The sequence below is a fragment of the Lycorma delicatula genome, chromosome 2 (assembly GCF_047948215.1).
Source record: "Lycorma delicatula isolate Av1 chromosome 2, ASM4794821v1, whole genome shotgun sequence".
NCBI lineage: Eukaryota > Metazoa > Arthropoda > Insecta > Hemiptera > Fulgoridae > Lycorma > Lycorma delicatula.
In genome coordinates, this window is record NC_134456.1 from 35,368,405 (window position 1) to 35,386,436 (window position 18,032).

Here is an 18,032-nt window from a genome sequence, read left to right on the forward strand (position 1 = left end):
ACATCCCCTATACGGGGGTAAATTAAGAGTGCAGGTATAATAATTGAACATACTTCCTGACATTGCCTATTGATGAAAACTCCAAATTAACAGGAAGAAAACCTTGCAATAATGCTGCATTATCAGAGATGGATCTAATGAGAAATCTTTTATAAAAACTCATAAAAGCGTTTGTCAAAAATTGTGATAATTAATTAAGTAAAAGAAATAAAAACTTCACTATTTCGTTACTTTGTATAGTAAATGTTTGATTGAAAATTTGTTTGATATTTTATAAATAAATTATATAAGTTTAATATATTTTTTGAAATCCAAATTAACCAACTAATTAAACTTACGCAGTGTATGATAATAATTTGATTAGTGTATGACTAAAAAGTATAAAGCAAGTTTTGAAAAATTTTTGTAATATTATTTTCAATATTGTTTGTATTAATTACTATTACAAAAATTTTACATAAACTATTATTGTTATGATAAAGTACAATTATTTAACATTTATTACAGACAGCAGAAAATTGTCCAGGACTGGGAGCATATAAATATTAAAAAGGTAATATATTTTTCCTAAAATTTATCAGATGAACTAAGTTAAACTAGCAAAAATTAAGTAAAAGTAATGTTTAAGAAAATAATTTTTCGTAGTGTGTAAGTTACGTTATTTAACATGGTAGATTAGACTTAAATAATGTATTATGTTACTGTTTGATACAGAAAATGAGTTATATAAAACTATTCATTTTTAACAACAAACCGAAGCATATTATTAAATACGTTCCAATGATATGTTCACGTCAAAACGCTTTCAGTCGGTAGATATGACTCTGGAAGCATATTTTTGACCTGTGTTATTAATAAATTTAGTTCAGATTGCTGAAAAAAATGAGTTTTACATAATTGTCATCGCCAAATGTTATTAAAAAAATGCGGAAATTTAAGATTTCTCCACATTTACTTAAATTAAAATATAACTTTTGAAAAAAACGGATATTAAATTTTTAATTTAATAAAAATGTACCAGAAACAAGAAAACTCGACTAAATAATCAAAAAGAATGGTAAAGTTTTTTTATAATATTACACAAACATGCTTTTTAAAAGCAAAAATCATCCGATTAGGAGGGAATTGGAACGTTAACATAAATATGCTGTCAGTAATGTACAGTCAATGTGTTTGTAAGAGCGGAGTTGCCTGCAGAGCGCAATAGTAAACAATATTGGGTATTTTCGTGTTGTAGGAGGTTCAGCTCGTAAGAAACTTAGGCTGTACGGTTTGCACCCCGAGGCAACAGGCCGCTTGCGCACGCGCTCGTCTCTCAGCGCTCAGTTTCAACCAGTAGACCGGTCTAGCAAGTTGTGTTATTGTGTTCCTAGTTCTCGGCAGTATGAAGTGCGTTATTGTTTCGCATTTATGGTTAAGTTATTTTACTTTATTGTGCAGCGCTACACTATCCGGTCTGTATGTTGATAATGGTATCGATCAAACTGTAATGCAGAAAGTAATGACTAAACAAGAAAAAAAAGATGTAGAACATGAAATTCTTAACCTGTTAGGGTTGGAAACGAGGCCTAGGCCTGTCGCAAACTCTAAGACACTGGGTAGCTCTGCACCGAAATTCCTTTTAGATGTTTACAAATCTCTGCTGGATTCTCCTAGTGGTAGAACTACTAGAAGCGAGTTTAATCTCAGCGGTAGAGATCTGCATGCAATAGATGAAAGCGATGCAATCATGAGTTTTGTTAGTCAAAGTAAGTACTTTATACAGTTGATATCTTTAGAATAAATTGACGCCTACATCGAATTTAACTTTCATAGTTTAGTTCCATATATGCTAGTTACAGAGAAGTAAGTTTTATGTCATCCACTACCTAATTGTTTGGCTTAATGCAGCATTCATTATATCTTATTGACGAATATTTTAAATGTGATTGTGACGCGTAATAACGTAATTTTTGGATTCCCTTCGGTGAATTTGTTGATTTTAATTGTACTGCAATATTTTGTTTTGGTGTAATTATGGTCAGTCAATATATGATAAATAGTTAAAAAATGATTACTACTTTATTACACTGGAATTAATTATTTTAAGTTCTTATATATAGCTTAATACCAGCTGATATATATTTTTTTTCAAGTTGCTCCTTACTATTTGTTTCATGGTTTACCAGACTTAGAAAAATATTTTTAAAGACAAAAATTTCAGAAACAATAGGCAAACCAAATATCATTAAAAATGTTTTTAATATAACATTTCCAACTACTTCACTGTGTATTATTGATGTTTTAACATACTATCAGCTAATGTTGTTGATAATGGTTTTTAATTAGGCAGATATGTATTTAAAAAGAGTGTTGGATTTGAATTGCACTCTTCATTTAAAAACTATAAGAAAAATGAAAATAAACTATTAATAACAAAGATTATCAGTTTTTATATAAATTATATTTATACATTTTTAAAAAATTCATAACCCAGTTAATTGTGAAAACACATGCATAACATTTGTTTATTTCACAATATTGTATATGATTATTCTTTGTGTGTATGTAAAATATCAGTATTACTGATAGATTATTTTTGTTAAAGATATTATTGACTGTATCTTGCTATAAAAGGAATTGAAATATTCATTCATGTTAGCTGGAAACTTTTTTGTGATGAATCAGTGTAGAACATAGTGTAACCAGGATAGTTGCTGTGGTTATTGTATTTGCTGAAGTGTTGTTTGTAACAATTTTTTTTTTATTGAAGGCCATATTATATCAATTTTTTTAAATTTGTGATTGTTTTTTGGAATGTCAATAGAAAAAGAACTGCATCTTAACGTAAAAATTATGAAATATTTATTATATACAATAATACACGACAGTAATTTACTAAATGAACATGTGCAATGTAAGTTAAACACACTCTTTGATTACATTTTAAATATGTGCCTGTCTTATTTTAAAAAAACCATTAACAATAACATTAGCTAAGGCCAGGATGAAAACAATTTGGTCACTGGAAGAAATGTTCAAGGGCAAAACACTTTGACTTAAGTTATTAGAAACAATTTCTTTACAGAATTTTATTTGATTTGTTGTAAATGTTTATATTTTTAATAATTTGCATCACTTGCATAAATAATTTGCATTATCAGTGGACAAAAACATAACAAAAATTTTGATCATAAGTAGTAAGAACAGTTTAGTTCAAATTTTGTAATATTGTAAAGCCATTTATAGTGTCTTGTTCTTGTTTATTTACAATTTTGTTTATTGTAACATGTTTTTAAATATTTGTAAAGGCCATGTTTTGTTTTCTTTCCCCTTAGTATTATCATTATATAAAGTATTTAATTGTTAGATTTTAAAATTGTATGACTTTTTGCAATTCCATTTCAATTTAGCGGGTCAGAAAGTAGAGTTTTAGTGACTTTATACAGATTAAGTAAATAATAATAAAAAAAAATGGTTTCAGTGCATTGATTTAGTATCCCAAATGCCTGATAGAGAAAATAGGAAAAGGATATAAAAACATTAATCTATGGATTTGTTTAAAAGTACAATATTTGTCTTTTGGAATAATATATAATAACAACATTAAAAGTTGTCAAAAAAATATATAATAATTGAATTTTTGGCTACAGATTAACCTTTTATTCTTCAGCTATAATGAGAACAGTTTACCTGATCTAGTTTCTCACCTTAATAGTCTCCAAGAATATATATGTATATTCACAATTAGAATTTCTGTAGGAACTGTAGTATACTTTTTTAAACAAAAATATCAATAATGCTTGTTCTGAAGCATTAAGTCACTGAAGAAGATTAACCTAAAACAAAAGCTAGTTCAGTTACAGTTTTAAGTTTTTTATGAATTTTACTGGAAATTTATAAAAACAACAATTAAGTTGTGTTAGTTAAGTTTTAATTGTTAATTTTTTTAAATTGTCAGTTTTAAGTTTAAAACTTAAACAACAATTAAAAATTGTTAAAAATGGTTATCTGTCAGCAGTTTTAGATAAAATATATAATAAAATCAAAAACATACTATTACATGATGTCAAATCTAACAACTGATGGTGGTGGGGTTTAATTTCAACTAGGTTGTGAGAGCACCAAATTATGTGACATTTTAGTAACATCCCCATTACTACTGTTTATCCTAAGTGCTACAAATATTTAACTGTTGATCTTCAATTAAGCAATCAGTAACTGGACCAAATGGTAGGTGTTATAAATAGTAACTAAGTATCCTGTAGCAATAGAAGAATCTTAACAGAAATTATAAAAAAATATTTTATATAATCATCGCTGTGTATAAAATCTTAATCTTTATTAATAAATGCATTTTATTTTTCTTACATTTATTATTATTATGATGCTTCGGATTATAACTTTTGTTGTTTTTTAGCATCTAATGTTATGAAAATTATGTATAATTATTATGCTAATATTAATGACATTAAAATAGAGAAATCTCTATCAATAATTAAATCCCTAATTATTTGATTCGTTATTACTTTAAAGATTATGCTTTTTTAATGAATATTATATTTATTAAAATAAAATTGTGATATAGAAATTCTGTCTGTAACTGCTGAACTTTAATCGTCAGATTTTAAAGAAATTCATTAGCGTTTGATAAATTCAACAGTTATATTTAATTTTAATTTATTTACTAACTTAGATGACATTTAAATTGAAATTATTTACAGAGAATTAATTTATTTCAGCCGAAATAAAACCTAATTTAATAGGTTAAGTTTTTCAACAAGTCATAAAATGACAAAGCACATTTAACACGATTCGTATGATTAGTTTGAATGTAATTTTCTATAACACTTTGCCAGTAATGTATGATTTCACTGTGGTATTTATTGAATTAGCATTTATTTACTGTTTCTAAACCTCAAATTTTAATAATTGAAGAAAATTAAGTTTTCCTGCTCATTCAATTTAATAAACAACGGTAAATATATATGAGGCATATTCATAAAGTAAGGACCGTTTGGTAATTAATAAAATTTAACTTGTGAGAAGGGTTTTCATCTATTTTTAATTTACTACATATCTACTTCACTTTTCCACATAATCGCCATTCAGTCCTAACCACTTTTCGTAACGCTGCACCAGTTTCTTTAACCCCTCTGCATAGAAGTTCGCCACCTGGGAATTGAAACGGTTGATAACGGCAGTTTTGAGTTCCTCCTCGTTTTCAAACCGTTATTCACCAAGCCACTTTTTCAAATGCGAGAAGAGGAAGAGTCGCTAGATGTAAGGTCGGGACTATATGGAGGTGGTCAAAAGTTCCCGATGTAAATCGGTACTTGCGTATTAACGCCACCGCAGCTACAGCTTTACTTAAAAACAAAGTAATCAATCGGATTTCGGCGGAAAATGGGCCGATATAGAGTTTAACATATATTCAAAACAGTCTATTAATTTTAATAATTGGTTATTTATATTTATTTATTTTATAAATATAATTTAACCAAACTTAACCTACGCTCGCTTCGCTCGCTAACCTTGACTAATTAACAGGAGTGTTTTGATTATTTAAATAATAAATAATTGTAATAATTACTGAATTTATTAAATAAATACTCAAAAAATTACGGTGTTAATTAGTCAAGGTTAGCGAGCCTAGGTTAAGTTTGGTTAAATTGTATTTATAAAATAAATAAATATAAATAACAATTTATTAAAATTAATAAAGAGACTTCATTTTCCACCGAAATCCGATTGACTACTTTGTTTTTGAATAAAGCTGTAGGTGCGGTGGCGTTAATACGTAAAGTACCTGAAAATCTTTAACCTTCTTCTTGGTTAAAAAACAGCGGTGTAAAGATGCGCATTGTCGTGAAGAAAGATTACGCCGGCTGACAGTTTCCCGCATCGTTAATTTTTGATCGCACGTCTCAGTTTGGTGAGCGTTTCACAGTACATATCAGTTGTAATTGTTGATCCACGTTCCATGAAATCAACAAAAATGACGCCATTTTCGTCCCAAAAAACGGTAGCAAAAATTTTTCGGTCTTCGGGAACTTGAATGGCGCCACTGCATTGACGTGCAGGATATCCACGACTCGTCGCCCGTAACAATGTGGGAAAACAAATCATCTCCATCTTGTCGAGAGCGGTCCATTACACGTTCTTTGCTTTTTGTGTTGGTTGATGAGGATTTTCGGTGTCCACCTTGCATACAATTTGTGATATCAGAGCTTTTCTGTGACAATCGTGTAGCCAGAGGTGCGTCCAACATACGGAAATCATCAGCCAGAGCCACTAATCGTCAATTGCCGATCACATCGCAGTTTTTGGTTCACATGTCCAACGATTTCGTCGGTCTGAATACTGGGCCTACCACTCCGCTCTTCGTCATGCACTTTTTTGCGGCTATTTTTAAAGTCTCGACCCCATTGTCTAATCTTTCCTTCATTCATTACTGTAGGTCTATACACTAGCTCGCATAACTTGCGATGAATTTCAGCAGCTGAAGATCCTTTTGCACACAAAAATCGAATCAAGCGCGCACTTCACAACTGGCGGGAGAAACTATTGTCACGGACATTGCGATCTGCATTCACCGGAGGCAAACGACTACGCCTTCAAAACAACTGCAGTGGCTTCGTAAATAGCCGATAGATGGTCCTGCATGCATGATACTGTACTCAGACCCGCTAATATTTAAAAATAAGCCGACGGCCCTTACTTTATGAATATGCCTCGTGTGTGTGTGTGTGTACACATACTTTTATTTGTTTATTTAAAGATTGCAGTTTTTTTTTATTTGTATATTTTTGTAACTAATTTTCTCCACCTAAAACTTCTGCAATACCCAAGCAAAATAAATAGTGAAAATTAACTTTGATTTACATCATTAAAAAATTGTAATGTTTACAGTTTTTTTAGGCTCTGTCATTTACTTGATAAATGTATAATAATTATTAAAAAAAGAAACAAATGGAAGTACAACAATAAAAAAATTGTCAACAATTTAAAATTATCTTGTCTGAATTTTGAATTGATATAATGATCTCCTTAGCATCAGATTGATTGTAAAGAAAAGGAGTCCTTTATATGCTCACTAGATGTGTGCTCAGACAGTGTTTGTAAACAGTGCACTCAGTAAATAAAGATGTCCATACCTAGACATCTTTAGGTTTTATTTTTACTGCAGTGTCAGAAAATGCATAATTCTAATCAACAGTTAATAAATTGCCATCACCTTTAGTAAAGAAAATTACTGTGTTACTTTCAAAACAGTCAACAAAGTACACAAGTTTATATACCCATATAACAAAACATCTATTCAACAGTATACTGACCAAACCATTGTGAGTGCACTAAATACTACATCCAATAGATCAGATACATATTCATACATGTATAAAAGTACACTTAAAAGCACTACACAGCTTTTACAAATTATCTCATTAAAACAGGTCATATATATAAAAACATTAACCACAACATGAAAATCTTAAACATGACACATAAAACCAAGATGTTGTATTATTTAAATGATGTGAAATTTGCAAATTTTTAAATTTAATAAAAAAACAAATCATAAATAATTATTTGAGACATAGTAAAGGGATTTCCTAACTGCTTAAAGACAGGTATAATTAAAACAATAAACTGATAGTTGCACTTATGGAGGAGTTCTGAAATGATTTTCTGGAAGCAATTTCCAAGTAATTTTAAAGTGAGTTGTTAAAATGTTTTAAATACTGCTATTGTTTATAAGGTATAATAGTTTAAATAGTATGTCAGTATATGGTACATTAGTCTAATTGGTACCATGTCTATTATAGTAATTTCTTGTCTGAAAAAACATCAAGCTGGCAATGAATTGAATAGCTTTTCCAACCACATTGGTCAAGTTATGCAATTCATTTCAGAAAATTTTTTCAGTTGTCATTTTAAGCTCTGTTTGTATCTTTATTATAAAATAATCTGTTTTTATTGAAAAACAATAACCAAAATTATGAATTGATTTTTCATATCAGTACATAAGAATATTTTTTTAATTCTATGGTATATAGTTAAATAAATAATAAACAACTACAAAAATAACTGGTTATTTCTATACTTATGGAGGTCTTAATGAAAGTTGAACAGTTAAACAAAATGTGTTTTAACCATTAGAACAATTAGAAATTGCAAAAAAAAAATCATTTTTGGGGCTCCCATACTCAAAGGAAAGCATTCAGCAGTTAGCAATTATTATGGTAACAATAAATTTAAAAAAATAAATTTTTAAAATTATTTTAAAAATACAAAGATATACCATAGCCATAATTCCAAATAAACAAAGTTGTAACTTTCTAGGAAGGGGTTGAAAATTTTTTACTAATTTTTTTTCAAGAAATACTAAAGGGCCTACAAAAAATTAAGATTTTTCCATTTTAAATGCAATGGGAGACTTGCGAGATAGATTTAAATTTAAAACAAATTTTTAAAAAATTAAAAGTTTTTTGTTACTGTAGACCATTGGAGTGGCCTATGTATTATAATGGTTTGAAGGCCTGTTGATGAAGAAAAATACATAAAATAATTTTTGGGGAAGGGCTGAATATGAAATAAAACTTTTTGGTAATTTGTGTTCTTGAGAAAAATAAACTTCAACTATTATAAGAAAGATTTTTTTCTAAAGTGCATTGGAATAAACGACTTTTTCACAGATTATTTTCAGTCTATCTAAATATCTTTTTTTTTTGTTAAAAAAATTTTTTTGAATGTCTGTTTCAGGTACTAAGCTTAAAAAAATTCCAATTTTTTTCTTGCCAATCAGCAAATATGCTGTAGGCGAGAAATTAAAATAAAACATTTTCTTAATAATGAAAATTTTTATTATATAATTATTACTATTTAATGTCTTTTTGTTGTTATTTCCATTGCTGAACATTTGCTAAAATCATTGATTCTTTCTTTAATTTTTTTTCTATAAAAAAAATCTAAAACCATTAAAAATTTAAGAGTTGTTGAGCATTTTAAGAGTTGTGTCTCAGTGATTGGAGTAAAATAAATTACACTTTCCTGCAAAATAAACTACATTTAGTTTACTTTACTTCAAAACCAAAATTCAGTATTTAATATCTACCTCTACACTTTTTTATGTTTTTTTATAATTTTCATGTAAAAAAAATTGTTCTTATGAAGCAGAGATATTAGCTTAAGTGCTAAACAGAAATAACAAGGAAAAAAGCAGTATGAAGTTATGATAATAATTGTTAATGTTATCTGAATTTCTGGCCTCTGTGGCACGAGTGGTAGCATCTCAGCCTTTCATCCAGAAGTCCCAGGTTTGAATCCCGGTCAGGCATGGCATTTTCTCACACACTACAAATCATTTATCTCATCCTCTGAAGCATGCCTAACAGTGGACTCGGAGGTTAAATAAACAAAAAAAAAATGTTATCCTTATTGTTATACATATGTAAAAAACAAGAATTCAAAAGAAATGGTGAGAAGAAATCAGTTTGTAGAACTTCTTCAAGATAATTTTATACTTTCTGTACGTTTCTTAAAAAATGTTTTGGTTTTAGAAGAAATGTTTTTTTATTTAGAATGAAGAATATAATCTTCCTTGTATCCAAAAATAAAAATAAGCATCAATAAGAAAATGACTGTGTAGTCAATCAGTAAGTCATATTTTAAACAGCTTAAAGATAACAAATATTTTTCAACTTACAGACAGGGTTATGAGATTTATTGTTACTTCTAGTAATTATGTATATACTAAACAGTTCTACAGCAACAGATTATACACACTGTCTATTCAGTATTGGAAACTGATTGAACTGTTAGTACTAATAGTAATCATTGACTGTCAAAAAATCTTGTGGTAAATTTACCTTAAATTATTAAATTGTGTTATACAAATTTAGTAGAAATTTTTGACATTATTTTGTTCAAGTAGGATACTTGTTACATTACACAGATAAATTTTTTTCAATCCAAACATATCTGAATAAAAGAGAAATCTCATTTCTCTTATATTCGTGTGACAAATAATAAAAATCAAATTAATAAATTGTAGCTTCTGTAACAGTGTAATAATAGTGATCTGTTTTAATTAATTGATGTATTAAAATGTTTTAATTGATGATAAAATGTTGACCTTTTTAAAAATGCATTAAAAATCTATTATCTTTTTGTAGTGAATTCATTCATTCATGCTGAGTATAATGCATTAAAAAAAAATGTTCTGGTAGTTCATATTCATATACTGAAATAGTGATTCTTTTTTATGTTTTTTTATTATTATTTTTATTTTAAATCATATATGTAAATTTTGCTTTGCAGGTGAGATATGTGTACTTTGTGTGTATGTGTTCATTATTATTACTATTCCTGTTGCAAAACTTTATATAATATTACATTGAATTTCCTGTCATTCTTTACTCTGAGTAAACATCTAAACAATTAAAAATAGCAATTCAATTTTTATCACAACAACTCACAAAAATATTCTTTGAATAATAATTTATGTACATTTCAGATTTCTTCAGATTTTAATAGGAAAGACATGAGTTCTAAGTTTCACTTTAAAATAAAATTTTGAGGTACTTCGTATAAATAGATAAATCTTAATTTTGTTATAATAAATAGCTTGAGATTTTCTTTTTTCAGGCTCTTTCAATTATATTTTATATTAAGTAGTGTAAAGTTCTTTTGCATGAAACTGTTTTTATGATGGAAAAGTTTAAGTTCTACAAACACTGTAAATTCCTCTGAGCAAGAATTGCTTAAGAATAATTTAATGTCTTGTATTTTCAAGCTTTTGTCTTTTATTTTATGTGGACATAATATGTCCTAAATATTACCAGTGTCATTTATTTTAGTTCTTAGCATTAGAATTTTATTTAATGGTTCATTGTATTTATAAGAATCTGACCCGTATATTTATACAGTCTGAATAACTTTACGGCAAAGGAACTTCATTAAAAAACAGGTAAAGGAACATAGAGAACAGCACTCCCAGTTACTGTGACTGCAAAAATGTGATAGTTTTAATTTTTTTCAGCATCAATTGTTGCTAGAAGTAATAAAGCGTAGTTGTAATCACAGTTTATTTTCATGTTCACGTATAAATCAGAATGTACACATGTACTTAAGTTCACTTACAGTTGAACTGTAAAGCTGATCTGATTGATTCTTTTACCAATGGTTTTATTGAAATTGACAATGTTTTTATGCATAAATTTGTCCAGACATTGCATTTCTGGATCAACGGTAGAAATGAAACAAACACTGTCATATTTTACAGTGTCATTTTTTTATGTAGTAATATTTTGAGCCCCCTGATAAAATTGAGTTGTATGTGAGATAGCTGACTGTTTCTTGTGAACAAAATTTAGAAAAACTAAATAATTTTTTTTTTTTTTTAATGTTGAATAAATTTCTGTCTAGATATCAGTTATTAAACAGATAATTTGATTAAACTACCACTTTCTTAATCATGCTGAATTTTATTACTTTTAGAAAATCGTATGTATATATACACTATAATGTACGCAGTAAATAGATATTTCATTGGAAATATTGCTAAAATGCATTTTGCATTACTTTATCTTTGTGTTCTATATAAAATTAAAAGAGAAGAGGCCATTATCTATGTTTGGGTCTGATTTGAGACATTACCTTTTATACAACTTGAAGTACCTTTTATACAACTTATTACCTTTTATACAACTTATTTTAACTTGAATCAAAAATTTATATGACTAAAATATTAGCTATGTCTACTACATTTTTCTTGAAATATTTAACTTAAATATTTAACTGGGCTGCCTCATCTGAATAAATAAGAAATTTTTGGCTTATATATTTTCTTGCTCATGTGTCTGTTAACAAAGAAAAAAATTACAAAATTAAACTTGCTTTATTTCTGTTAACAAACTTTTAATTTACTGAAAGTTAAAGTCAAATAGAATTGTATATAATTTTCACATATACCTTTCTGAAATTTCTAATGAGATTTTATGTGATTTACATGTTGTGAATTCTAGTAAAAGATTTTTATTCTGAGGAATAAGAATTAAGGCAGTAAAATTTAACATTTTTATACAATTTTTTTTTACTTTTTTCTGAAGTTCCTTTACCAGTAATAATTAAGATCTGATACATGTTTTCAAACCTGCTTTATTTTAGTTTATTATTATAAAGATGTTTACTTTAACTATGGTAATGTAGTAGTCAAATTGAATATGGAATGGAATGCAAAGTTGACGGGAGTTTTACAAATTGTCCCTACAAATCGCAGAACCTGGACAGTGTCCCTTGCTGCTGGATGATTCTATTGGGCGTGTTTTTAAGGGTTTATTTTTAATGACGGGTCTAAATTTTCAAGTTTTGTGTTATTTTATATTTAAAATTTTTGAGGATGGATTTAATAGCATTCCAATCCGTTTTTATTAGCGCTCTTGAACCCATTTCATGGTCCGACCGCGGGATGCTAGGCTTTTGAAACCTGTCCTCCCAATGTAATTCCCCTTCAGACCGTCCACTGAAGTCCTTTCGGTGCTAACGCTTCATAGGCTAGCAGGAATACGCCACAATGGGGCACTAACTGTATGGAGGGAGCAATGCGCCCCCTTCTCCAGAGGGAGTCGCAATTGCTGATTGATTTAAGTTAATTGTAAGTGTTACAGGATAGTTAGGAGAAGCTCTTCATCCGCTTCTTTGATGGCTAAATTAAATAAAAGTTTAAGGAAGCTTTCTTAAAAACTTATTTAATTGCACTGATAAACATAATTTTTGTTCCTAACATGCGATACATGATTTTAATCTGTTTTTTGATGCTGAAAACGAATATGAACTTAGAATCTTTCTATCGCTTACCATTTTTGAAAAATTTTTAAATTTTAATTAAAGATTTTTTTTTATTTTTCAACGTATAGTTAGCATTTCAAGCTCCTATATTGTATTTTATTAGCTCATTTTTTATTGTTTAACTTTGTTAACATAATTTGTAAGCTGTAAATAAACAGCACTAGACAAAGAATTTAATCATATCATAGTCACATATTATGACATCATATCTAATACTGAAGAGTGAGTCTTCATGGACAAGATTAATCACGTCTGTGCAGGTCAAAACATGTAACTGAAAACACAGCTGTGTTGTTTGTATTAAGCACTAGCTTTACGAATTAATTAATTTTGTTCAGTCTTATTGCTGTCTTAAGTTTGTTAACACTGCAATGTCATAATGCCTCGAAATTGTGTAAATGATGTGGATGCCTTTTGTTATGTATGTGGTGAATTTACCGTAAAATCAAATAGAAAAGACTATACACCTATAATTAAAAAAGCATATCATTTGTACTTTCAGTACAAAATTGGTGATTAGGATAAGACGTGGGCTCCTCATATAGTATGCACTAATTGTTCTGTATATTTAAGAGGATGGCTGAAAGGTACACGGAAGCCTTTGCCCTTTGGTGTACCTATGGTTTGGCGTGAACCAAAGGATCATATAACTGATTGTTACTTTTGTTTAACAAGTGTGGCTGGAATTTCTAAAAACTCTAAACGTACTGTAAAATATCCTTCATTGCAACCTGCAATCAGACCTGTATCTCACAGTGAAATTATTGCAACCTGTGAATGTATGTTTTGAAAGCAATGATGAAGAATCGAGCAGTACTGAAGAAAACAATGATTTTGATTTATCTTCCTATAAGCCACATCTTATATCACAAGGTGAATTAAACGACTTGGTTAAGGATTTAAATTTATCAAAAAATTTAGCTGAACTGTTAGGATCACAACTGCAAGGCTGGAATGTATTTTAAAAAAATACAAACATTTTGGGCTTTTGAAGACAACAAAAAGATCTTTCTCAGTACTTTATTCATGAAAATAATTTGGTTTGTTGCACAAATATTGATGAGCTTACGTTGCACTTAGGACAAGTTCTTAAACCTGAGGACTGGCGCCTTCTCATAGATTTATCCAAGTATAGTTTAAAAGTGGTTCTACTACACAACAGTAACAAATATCTTCGATACCAATCGCTTATGGTATTAATTTGAAAGAGACATGTGGTATGATGAAAGACGTTCTTCAAAAAATAAATTATAAAAACATAGCAGGAATGTATATGGTGATTTGAAAGTTATAGCTATTTTGTTAGGCATGCAGTTAGGCTATATTAAGTACATGTGTTTTCTTTGCGAATGGGACAGCCGAGCTAGGGATATACATTATGTTACCAAAGAGTGGAATAAATGAGACAAATGGAAAAAATAACTCCAAATGGGAAAAATATTATTTATGAGTCCTTATTTGAACCCAAAAAAATATTTTTATCCCCTCATCATATCAAGCTAGGACTAATGAAAAATGTTTTAAGAGCAGTGAAGAAGGGGATAGTCCTGGATTTTTTGTACATCAGGCAGAAATTTCCAAATGTAAGTGAAGGAAAAATTAAACAAGGAATATTTGTTGATCCTCAAATAAGAGAGTTAGTCAAAGATGATGTATTTAACTCAATGTTAAATAATGTAGAAAGTGCAGCTTGGGCTTCATTTAAAGATGTTTGCAAAAATTTTCTCGGCAAACAAAAATCCGACAATTACCACGATGTTGTTAATCAACTTCTTATTTCATACAGAGCCATGGGATGTAATGTGTCTTTGAAAATACATTTCCTCCACTCGCATCTGGATTTTTTCCCAGACAACCTTGGAGATGTAAGTGACAAACACAGTGAATGTTTCCACCAAAACGTTTCGGTGATGGAAAGCCACTATAAAGGGAAATGGATTACTAATATGCTAGCCGATTACTGTTGGACATTAATTTGAGATGTGCATGAGGCTATTTATAGAAGAAAAGCATCAGTGAAATCATTCTAAACCAGGTATGGACATGCAAAATTATAAATTTTACAAATTTTAACTATATTTCCCCTTAATTTTTTTGAAGCATAATTTATTTAAAACTAAGGGTGATAGAAAAATTGTATTTACAGATCTGTAATGTATGCAAAAAGCAATTCAAGAAATGGTATTACATTTAGAGAAACTAACATTTTTTTTTGTCTATCAGTGTTATTTTGGAATTTTTTAATTGAATATAAAATCAAATCACAAAATTAATATGTATAAAATTATTTTTTTCTTTAATAACTACTAACTACCCTACTGCTTTGAAATTAATACTTTGCTTATTTCTCTTTTTATATTAATGTTATTCTTAGGAAAAATTGTTTGCTTAAAATTCCAGTCATTAATCTATTTATTACAATTGTTGAAATAATAATTTCTTCTGATTCAGTACATTATTTATTGTAACTGCTGTCTTGCTGAATAAAATTTATCATGACTTACAGTTTCTGTTAGAAAATCCTCCTCCAATAATACTCTCACCTATGATTATTTATTGTAATGTTAGCAATATTAATAATAGTAAGTATTTAAGTGTTCCATGTCTGATTTCTTCATCAGCACTCTGCAAATCACAAACCAAATAGCTTTAACTGGCAATGTGCAGGATATATGTAAAATATTACTTTGTGTCATTGTACATCCTTTTTATTTATATAAGAATAAAACTTTATTTTTTTATATTTTCTATCAATATCAGTTGCATTTTTTTTTTTTTGCATTTTCCTTTGTTAAGAGAATTTTAATTCTAATTAAATTAATAATTGAAATAAAATATTCTATTACCATCTGAGTAGTGTTAGCTTATGAATTGACTTTTTATTCTTTCTTTGTAGAAAAATAAATGCAAGGAGCATTATAATTTAGATGCACTGTTAAAAAGTGATAATTATGAATTCTTTGATGTTATTTTCTCTTTGGATTTAGCTTTAGTATGATTTTTTCATCTGTCTTTTGTTTATTAATTATTGAATCTGTCTTTTTAGATCGGCATGTTCCTGGGGTTAGGCATGAACGTGGTAAGAGGCTTTGGTTTGATGTATCTGAGGTTCCACCTGATGAAGCAGTTGTTGGTGCAGAATTAAGACTTTATCAGACATCTAATTATTCGACACATTCAGATGATAATTTCACAGTTACTGTTTATCAAGTGTTGTTCGATGATGATGGGTAATTAATTTGTTGTTTATTTACAGAACACTACCTCTGAAAACTACAGAAAAGTAATAAATATATATATATATGTGTGTGTGTGTGTGTACACAGAGTGTATCAAAAAGTTCTCCTGGGACTTTCATAACCTATTCTGTGTCGTACTGAATGTTTTAGGATGTTAATTAAGGGGGAGAATTAGTAATTTCTTATGAATTTTACCTGAAAAATCGACTAAAATAGGTACCAGAACTACATCTGCAGCAGTTTTTTTTAGAAATCTGGGGTGAAAACCAGTAAACTGGGGTAAAAACTCCTGTATTTTATGTTTGACATACAATAACTTTCTGAAATGGGGGAAAATGTACTTTTTCTAAATAAAATTCAAATTTTTATAACTTTTCTTAGTTGTATTCAACTTATCTTAATCATTTTATTCAGAATTAGATTCTCTATAAGTTTTGTTAAAACCTTTTGTGTTATTATCCATTTACAATGTTATTGCATGTCAAACTTAAAAAAATAGGGGTTTCACCCCAAATTTCTGAAAAACTACTTCATACACAGTTCTGAGATCTATTTCATTTGATTTTTCAGGTCAAAAATCATAAGAAATCAATAACTGTACCCCTTAATTAATGTCCTAAAAATTTCAGTACAATCTCATTTCACTGGGGTATCTGAAATCCAACAAAATCCTTCACTAGCCATAACTAAACAAAGCATGTTAGAACATATGTTTGTATGAACTTTTTCCATTATTTTCATTACAAGAATAAATTATGAAAGACCCAGGAGAACTTTGTGATGCACTCTGCTTATATGTATGTATATATAAAATGTATATATACATATCAATCAATTGGTGAACAGTTTGATTTAAATTAGTTTACTCTTACATTATCATTTTAATTTAAAAAAAATCTGATTTGGACATCACATGACTTCCTTGTACGCCTGTTAAATTACATATACACATGTTTTACTGCACCCATTTAAACTTATTTCATTAGAAAGTGAGATATGATCTTCCAATTCTTTAATAAAGTTGACAGTTATACAGTTGCATTGTGGTGGACACCACATTGCATCACATTTTTTTGTGGTGTCTGCTATCAGCATTTTATATTAGTTTACATATTAATTTTGTTTTACGTCGTTCAAGTAGTTATGTGGAGTAAGTGAGATCATGTAAGATCTGTAACCATGCACTCATTGGTTCGAATCTGACTTCCTACACATATATTTAAAAAATTTTTTTTTTTTTTAATTTAAATATATTGATTTATTAATAATTATTAACCTCTGTAAAGATTTTTGAATTAAAATACATAAAAATTTTTTAATTTTATTTCACTAATAACTTCTGATTTTTTTATTGTTATTATTGAATTATTATTTATTGTCAAAATTTTTGACACAACTAGATGTTATAACAGTGCTAAATCCAAAATTTCAACAATCTATGGCTAATCGTTTTTGAATTATGCGAGATACATACATACGTGCGTACATACAGATGTCACACGGAAACTAGTCAAAATAGATTCAGGGATGGTCAAAATGAATATTTTCATTGAAATCTGAAAACCGAAATTTTTCACGATTATAATAATCCTTTACTTCACACAAGGAAGTAAAAATGATATAATACTGCCTTTTTTGTGGAAATTGGCAGAATCTGCTGCATGAAATTAATTTAATATCTTGCCAAATCTGACTACAGATTTTTTGTAATAAAAAAATTAGTAAATTGATAAAAAAGACTGTTTAAAGTTTAACACATAATTTTATGTTGATCTGTTCTGGTCCAGTCTGTTTATAGCCTTGAATACAGCGTAGAAAATTTTATGTCAGCAATGGAGATTACATACGGTAGTTTCAGTTAAGATGAGCTTAATATTTTTTTTTTTCATTTGAAAAGCTCAAAATATTGATATTTAAGGAATTTTTTAACTACTTTTTTCTTAGGGCAGAATACCTTATCAGACT

General features: G+C 28.6%; 1 protein-coding gene across 1 annotated transcript in view; it reads left to right on the forward strand.

The window, feature by feature from the left end:
* Positions 1–1,310: 1,310 nt before the first annotated feature.
* gbb (TGF-beta family member glass bottom boat) overlaps positions 1,311–18,032 on the forward strand; it is a 33,458-nt gene continuing 16,736 nt past the window's right edge. Inside the window, exons 1-2 of the mRNA XM_075358662.1 lie at positions 1,311–1,748; positions 15,875–16,058. Of these exons, the coding sequence (XP_075214777.1) occupies positions 1,385–1,748; positions 15,875–16,058 (548 nt within the window). The 5' untranslated portion in view covers positions 1,311–1,384. The remainder of the gene's footprint in view (positions 1,749–15,874; positions 16,059–18,032) is intronic.